At 42.4% G+C, this 7,977-nt stretch overlaps 1 protein-coding gene across 1 annotated transcript in view; it reads left to right on the forward strand.

The window, feature by feature from the left end:
- The window catches only part of trappc12 (trafficking protein particle complex subunit 12), a 34,360-nt gene that overhangs the window by 16,347 nt on the left and 10,036 nt on the right, over positions 1 to 7,977 (forward strand). The window contains exons 3-6 of the mRNA XM_070842351.1: positions 1,533 to 1,646; positions 3,289 to 3,427; positions 6,912 to 7,024; positions 7,317 to 7,389. Coding sequence (XP_070698452.1) covers positions 1,533 to 1,646; positions 3,289 to 3,427; positions 6,912 to 7,024; positions 7,317 to 7,389 — 439 coding nt within the window. The remainder of the gene's footprint in view (positions 1 to 1,532; positions 1,647 to 3,288; positions 3,428 to 6,911; positions 7,025 to 7,316; positions 7,390 to 7,977) is intronic.

A 7,977-nucleotide genomic window follows, 5' to 3' on the forward strand; every position in this document is an offset into this window, starting at 1 on the left:
AAATCTTACTGTGCTAACTATTTGCTGAGATCTGGGAACGCTCGCGAAAAGAGAGATGAAACTGGGGAAGAGACATTTGCGTAGAGCCAAAACAATGAGTCTATTAACCGTTAAGTCTTTTGTCAAGAAAAAGACAACAAACATTCTTTGGTTCCTGCTTCTCTGATGTGAGGGTTTCACTGTTTCATTTAACGTTCATTGACGAGACATTTGATTGAATTGAACATTTAATCAATTACAGATTATTGAAAAGTTATGATGAAAATATTTGTTGGAGCTCTAAATGAGCAGTCATATAATAAGACAGGGCCATCAACCATCAGGTCTGCAGTTCCATCCATCAGGTTCATCATTGATCACATCAGCGGTCTGAGAACATGAACCTGTGTACAGTAGTTGTACACACAGCTTCCATGTGTAATGAGGAGTTATTTCCAGTATCTCAGGTGCACACATAAAGTGGTTTACATAATCTGCCTGAACATTTTTGACAGATTGTGACAGATTGACAGATAGTAGACAAGTCCACTCGCTCACTTGTTCCAAAGCTTTCAACCATATTTAATGCTCTTCATCATGAGATGTAACAGAGCATTGCATTACTCTGAGCACTTTGAGGGTGATGAGTCCTCGGCCGTGTCTAAAATCTGGTGGGCATCTGTGGCTCAGAGGTAGAGCAGGTCGTCCACGGTTCGGAAGATTAGCGGTTTTATCCCGTCCACGTGTCCAAGTGTCCTTGGGCAAGACGCCGAACCCTAAATTGCCCCCAAATGTGTGAGCGTGTGAATGTATGAAAGTAATTTCCTTAGGCAGCATGCCTGTATGTGTGAATGTGACTGAGTGTGTCATGTTACTATACTGTATATCTATACTATATTACTGTGTGAGTACAGTCCATTTTACTCCCTCTTTCACTCATTTACTGTTTTGTATATACAGGGACAGACACTCAGTAGTTACTGTAAAGTGAGCGGTAAAGTGAGATTTCAGATACCTGGGAATCATCATCATCATCATCATTTTGCATCATCACAGCTGTGTTGTCTCACAGTTCTCAGCTGGGATTGTTAGCAGGACAAGGGCACTACTTTTTTCTTCCATTGTGCGATTTGTGTTACGATTTGAGTTTGGTTTGATTTGTTGAGCATCATCATGTGGAGCATACTTTCCACATTGAGAGAATATATGAAGGACATAGAATATATATTATCAGAACGGATAGAAACTAAAAACAAACACTGTGAAAATACGGAGTTATAAACAGTGGAATGTGCTGAAACCTTCGTCCGTGTGTGAGAACACCGGAGACGGGCATCTTGGACAATATTCCAAACGACGTGTTTGATGCTAAGTGATACCTCATTAGTGACGTGTCCCCCCCGGCGTGTTTGTGATCACGATAACTGGAACCACATTGATACGTTTTTTTAGCGTTACATTGGAAGAAGCCCCAGGTCTTTTTTTCGTGCCTCCATCAGTCGCTCATGGTGTGTGTTTCTGATCTACTCTGCTGTATCTTTCCTCCCCTGCAGAGCAGTAAGAACTGGCGGGCTGCAGTAGATCTGACAGGTCGGCTGCTGACAGCTCACGGTCAGGGATATGGAAAGGCTGGCCAGGCGACCTCCCACACCACCGACTCTCTGCAGGTAGGACACCAGTGAGCTTCTCTTTCCACCCATTCATCTGGCTCTCTGTGTTTCCGGGTGCTGGAGAGTTGTTCTGCAGATTCATGTAATCATTCCCAAATAGCTACATATTAGTGTTTGTTTTACCTTCTTAAATAATTCTGAAGTCCAGGTATTAAATGTGTGGTGCCTTTTTTTAAATGTGTTTTTTTTTTTTTTTTTTTTTCTTGATGTTATTAATTATTCTTTTTTCCTTGAACTGGGCAGTCCAAACTGTTTCATAGGGCCACCAAAGGTATCGCCTCATCCCATAGCGTCATGCATCATAACAAGATAATGACTATTAACCTTGTACCACCCACTGGTCTGCTCACAGGACATTAGCGCTAAGCTGAACAGACAGCTAATACTGTAAAAACAATAAATCTATGTAAAGATACAATGCACTCCCATCTTTTTAGTCAACATATTGTTTCTCCCTACATTCAAAGCAGTCTAGAGTACTGACGACATGCTTTACATCATCAGTCAACTTTTCCTGAGGCTCCCTGTTTCCTTCTCGAGTCCTCTCCTGGTTCCAAATTCATTTTAACAATGATAATCTGTAAACACTTAACGGCACGCTGAAAATCCACGTAGGCCGCGTCATCGCCGCGAACAACGCACCTCCAACTGACGTCTGAGAGTCTTTGTGACAGTGTAGTGGTGTTACAAAGTGAAGGCAGGAGTTGAGGGAACAGTTTCTTTGGGAGCTTCTTGATCCTTGCATGTTGTTGTCTCACCGGGAAGTAGTCCGTCTCCAACTCTGTCGCATCAGGATACAGCTGCACGCGTCTGGGCTTCTGTCCAAGTGCATATGGGCTGCGCGCTGTCAAAAGCTCATGAGAATTTACACAGCGTGGTCCTGGAACAGCCTTTGCCCCCCAGCTGTGAAGTGGGTCTACGCGGCGTAGACTGTACATACTAATGTTTACTGTTTAAAACCCATTATTGGACTCTGTTTGACAATTTTATTCATCTAATTTAACTATAAAATGTTCCACTCAGTACATTATCTTGGTTCTTAAATAACAAGATTCAAGGCCACCTCAGAAAACCTTTGTTTATGTGATGTGTTTGTGTTCAAAAGAGTAATATTGGACATTTTATCATCAGATATTTTTAGTCTTTAATATCAGTATCACTATTAGCCTCAAGTTCAATTGGTTGGGCCATAGAACAAAACATTAGATCAGAATTGTAAACCCATAATGTCGACCTTCAATAACGTTATGACTGCTGATTATTTAATAAATACTGTGAATGTAAATCCTAATAATCTAATGATGTATTACATTGTAGATCAAAGTTATATGACTGTACAATGAACGCTGAGATGGTTTTTTTTTTTTCATTACTCACCTGCTTTTTGACTAAATTAATTTACCCTTTTGAGACTAATTAATTATGTTGGAGTCAAAAGACATAGACACATAAAAACAGACAGGCATAAAGGCTTACTGATGATTGGCAGAGGTCAGTGCAGCTGTTAGAAGAGGGGATAAGATGTATCTTTTTACCGGCTCTTTTGTGCTTCAAACATTTAATGCTTTACACACTTAACGAGCAGAGAGAGGTGGGATGTGTGTGTGTGTGTGTGTGTGTGTGTGTGTGTGTGTTCCAGCTCTGGTTTGTGCGGCTGGCCCTCCTGACCAAACTGAACCTCTTCCAAAATGCTGAGCTGGAGTTCGAGCCCTTTGGCAACCTGGATCAACCAGACCTCTACTATGAGTACTACCCCACTGTTTACCCGGGGAGAAGAGGTAAGCATGCACACACACACACACACACACACACACACACACACACACTCTCAGCTCAGATAAAACCGTACCATCCTCTGTCATTACTGACCTTTTGTGTCACTGGAGCACATTTGACATTGACCACAGAAACATTTCTATAGAAACTCTTGCTTTGTAGAATCATTAATCATTTCACATCTCTTTTCACATTTCATATGTCCAAAAGCTGCTCTATGAATTCTCTTTGAAAGCTGACTGAAAGCTGAATAGTTGTATTCATGATGTTGGTGAACAGCTGCTGTAAAGCTCTCATCTGTGAGTTTTGAATGTGTTATTAGCCTGCTCTCCGAAAGGATTTTGCATTTTACCCACGTTTTTTAAGGATACACAAGCGTACCACCACTGTCCTATTAAATATTCAAAGGAAAGTTTCTGCCAGGAGCTTGATATTAGACTGTATCGTCGAGAAGCTCCAACAACTCTAGTTGTCTCCAGCAGTTCTTTGGTTTTGTTTTTCCTCTTTTTACACTGCATGAATTGCTCTCTAATGTATTCCCATTACTTTGGATCTGCTTCGCCCCTCAGGCTACCACAGTGAAGGCAGTAGCAGAGACACAGCTGCATGCACACACACACACACACACACACACACACACCCCACACACAAACTTGTACCAAAAAAAAAAAACAGCATACTTGAAGCTACACCGCACAGCCTTCTAAAGAGAGCACCGATTGACTTTCCATTGCTCAATTTAAACGCTTTGTGCCCTGCTAGGTGCTCGCAGACAAACTGGCACGAGTTGTGTAGCCTGGCATCAGAAGTCGAATATTTCTTCGGCCCAATGCTTGCATCGACTATCTATTGCCCTCTTTGAGCGCCTTAAGAGACGGCTGCCCATATATCATTCTCCAAAGAATTAGGATCGACTGAGTGCTTGAGAAGGATTCTGTTTGTCAGTTATTAATATGTTTGCCAAATGAAAAGTTGGGTCCAATTTGGACTCAGAAATATTAAGACCTGAATGCCACATTCCTGACAAGTAGCATTTATTCAAGTCCTTTTTAAAGATGCATCTTCTTGCTTTACTTCCACTCTTGATTCCTTTCATGTTTTAATCAATAACATAAGAGCGAGATGCATCGCTCTTCTCACAGGTTAAATAAAGTGGATTTGTGGTCAAATGCTAACCTTCCCAGCTTCTTTGAAAACAGGTCCTTGCTTTTTTCTTTTTTTTTTTTCTTCCTCAGTTGGATGAAAGCATATCATCATATGCACTTGTGCCCTAAAAAAAAAATCAGTCAGCTAGTTTAATGTCAGCCCAACAAAAAGACGGACATGCAGACTAGACTGGGGAAAGGTTTTAATATGCTGAGGCAGGCAGGCAGTGCAAGTCCAGGTCCCGAGAGTGCTTAAATGTCAGAAATTGAATCTAAGGGTCTTAGATAACATTACATGAAATTTTAAAGGTACTCTGTGTAGTTTTCTTGTAAGCAGACACACTGCTGTTTACATCCAGAAGACCATTTTGGTCCACCTGTATGGGTCCGTTTAGTTCTTCAAACTAGCAGTCCTCTTCTTCCCTGCCTTTTGTTGATGCATCGCTATGTTTTTTGAGGCACCCATTTGCCACCGTCTCATCTTTCTCAGATCTGAAAGCGACACTGCAAAATAAGTGTGCCTACAAGCTCGGTGGAGTCATTTTAGATTTCCATATATATATTTTAGATGTTTTAAGAACAGTAAAATCGTATTCATTAGTTGAACAGTTGAGCTGCATTTTATCTACCCACACTTTAGTTTAAATTGTTTTCAAAGACATCTCTATGTCGTCAGTATATTGGAGAATAAAAATAGTTTTTTTTTACCTATGTAAACATAAAATGCAAAAGAACATTTATAAAATCAGCTTTAAAAAGCCAAATCTTGGGGTAGCTATGGCCCTGGGCAAGAAGTAACAATAACACAGTGTAGAAATACTCTGTTACATGTAAAATTATACTTAAGTAAAAGTACCTCTACCTCTGTAGCAAAGTACTATGGTGAATGGACTTGGTTACTTTGCACCCCTGCCAGCCACAGTAGCTCACAGTAAGCCACAGTAAATAGCTGGCTTGCTGTACTGCTGGAGAAGTATTCAAGACACCATCCATACCATAATATACCACTGTGCCATCAGTTCCTGTATTGCATCTGCCTGCAGACTTTACCTCTATTCCGGAGCAGTTTACACTCTCGCAGAAGAGGATTATATAAAATTGGATGACGTGACATAGCTGATAAAGTACGACAGGTTCCTCCCATGTTGGGCACACTTGACTCTTCCTTCAAGTCAGAAATGTCATGACAAGTGTGCTGTTGGTCAGTGGTGTCAGTTAGCATGTTTAAAATTCACCTTGAACTTCCTGTGGATTTGACTCCGCTTCAAATCCACCGATCAAGCTGAATCTATTTGAATGAAGTGGCTTCGCTGTGAAATGTCGCTGTCATTAATGCTGGTCTGATGGGACCCTTAAATGATTCAAAAGAATGTGTCTCTCAACAACAATGTGCTCTTCAACGAAATGAGCGCGCACTCTTCAAAACGTGGCTGAATGGCCCACGACTAGTCAAAAGCTCATTTCTAAAAGTAGTTTCAGAGGTCTGTCCAGTGTTGTGGTTTCATGGGCTGTTTTTCTTCTCAGGTAAAAAACACTTTCCATAACAGACACCATAAAGGTAGTAAAAGTCTTACATTTAGGCAGAATAGAGAATCAAGCCGGGAGTGAGTCCCGTCCAGTCTGTATGAAGATAAAATGATGTAGCAGAGGGCAGTATTATAGACGCTGGGGTAAATGAGGGAAATGAGAACGTATTCTGTACCGTTGATGAGTTAGATAAAAAAAAAAAAGCACAAAAAGATAGACGAGAGAGATAGAAATTTAGATACATAGACATATACAGAAGCAGCAGCCAAAGATGGACCAGCTAGCTGAGCTTCAGATCTGATGACAGTATCAAAGAGACCCTGATCAAAGCCTGGGGACTCACCTGAATATAGGCTCTTCCTCAGGGGGTGTGTGTGCATGTGTGTGTGTGTGTGTGTGTGTGTGTTAGACAGTGTGAATGATATAGAGGCAAAGAGAGACAGAGGGATGAGGCAGAAAGATGAGTGATGGAGCTGTGCAGCACACACACACAGAGAGAGAGAGAGAGAGAGATGAGAGGGTTTAATAAGCAGCCATACGTAGCTCAATGCCATCTGTAGGTTCCTGCCTTCAGGGCTGTGTGCAGTCTGTGTGTGGGTGGATGGGTTTATATTCTCATCTCGCACTCTGTGTCGTTCTGTCTCTCTCCGCCTTTCCTCTATTTTTTTCTCTCTCTCTTTTTCTCTCGCTATGTCCTCATCCCACCCTGTTTCTTATTTTCCCCTTTCCCCTCACACATTTTCTACCTCCGTCTCCTGTTTTCCTCTCGTCTTCCCTACCCTTCCCTTCCCTTCCCTCCCTCCTTCCTGCCCAGGCTCCATGGTGCCGTTCTCCATGCGGCTGCTTCATGCTGAACTTCCCCAGTACCTGGCCAAGCCCCAGGAGGCTCTGGACCGCCTGCACAATCTCAAAACCGTCTGCCTTGCTGTTAGTACACACACACACACACACACACACACACGAACACACAAACACATGAACACAGCCTCTGGATGAACATAAAGATATGCACACTCTGTAGTATTCACACAATAAAACTACACACGCCACAGAAAAGCACATTAGCCATATAAATCCTTAAGCCCACCTGTGTAAACAGCCAAATATGGATGGATTTTAGAGTGAATATGCAGATTCTAATACACACACAAAAAGCCTTCAGCGCTGGCAGCGAAGCAACATCCCCCTCTGAAGTTTTAATTTTTCCCCCTGTGAACAGATTCTGGAGAACTTGGAGAGAGGCTTGGCTGAGGATGGCACCATGATCACTGTAACACAGGAGAACAGGCAACGTAAGCACACATGCACACAGACATTTGGCTACAGACCTGGCCCCTGTCCCAGACTGCATCACACTGGGAGGGGAGTGAGGTCATGGGCCTCAGTGGGTAATGCATACACACACACACACACACACACACACACACACAGCACTGAGGCAGAGGCACACCTGGTGCAGGACTGCAGCATACCTCGGCCACACATACACACACACTTCCAACCACACAAACACACCAATGCGGTGCTCTAAAAGTGTTTAGCACCTCACTGCTTCAGTACTCGCACTGAATATCAAATGGTCTCTCCAGCCCTTCACGCCAAGCAGATCAATACAGATCAATCCTATCCAATCCACTCACATCTGCACAAGTGTGGAGGGGAAATAGGCAGGCTCCTCCGCCTGAAATCCACCAGTTTTAGGTAGATACACCTCCGCACAAATGGATGCAAATAGACTTCATTTATTCTTCTCTTCTCATGTCTCTCAGAAGAGCAACAATGCAGCGTTCTTTGAGTCCTGTGACCCTTAATTTAGCAACTTTTCTAAAGGCTGTGTGTCAGGTTTTTTTTGTTTTTTTTTTATGAAAAGCAACTAGAAG

Source organism: Pempheris klunzingeri, chromosome 13, assembly GCF_042242105.1.
Source record: "Pempheris klunzingeri isolate RE-2024b chromosome 13, fPemKlu1.hap1, whole genome shotgun sequence".
Classification (NCBI taxonomy): domain Eukaryota; kingdom Metazoa; phylum Chordata; class Actinopteri; order Acropomatiformes; family Pempheridae; genus Pempheris; species Pempheris klunzingeri.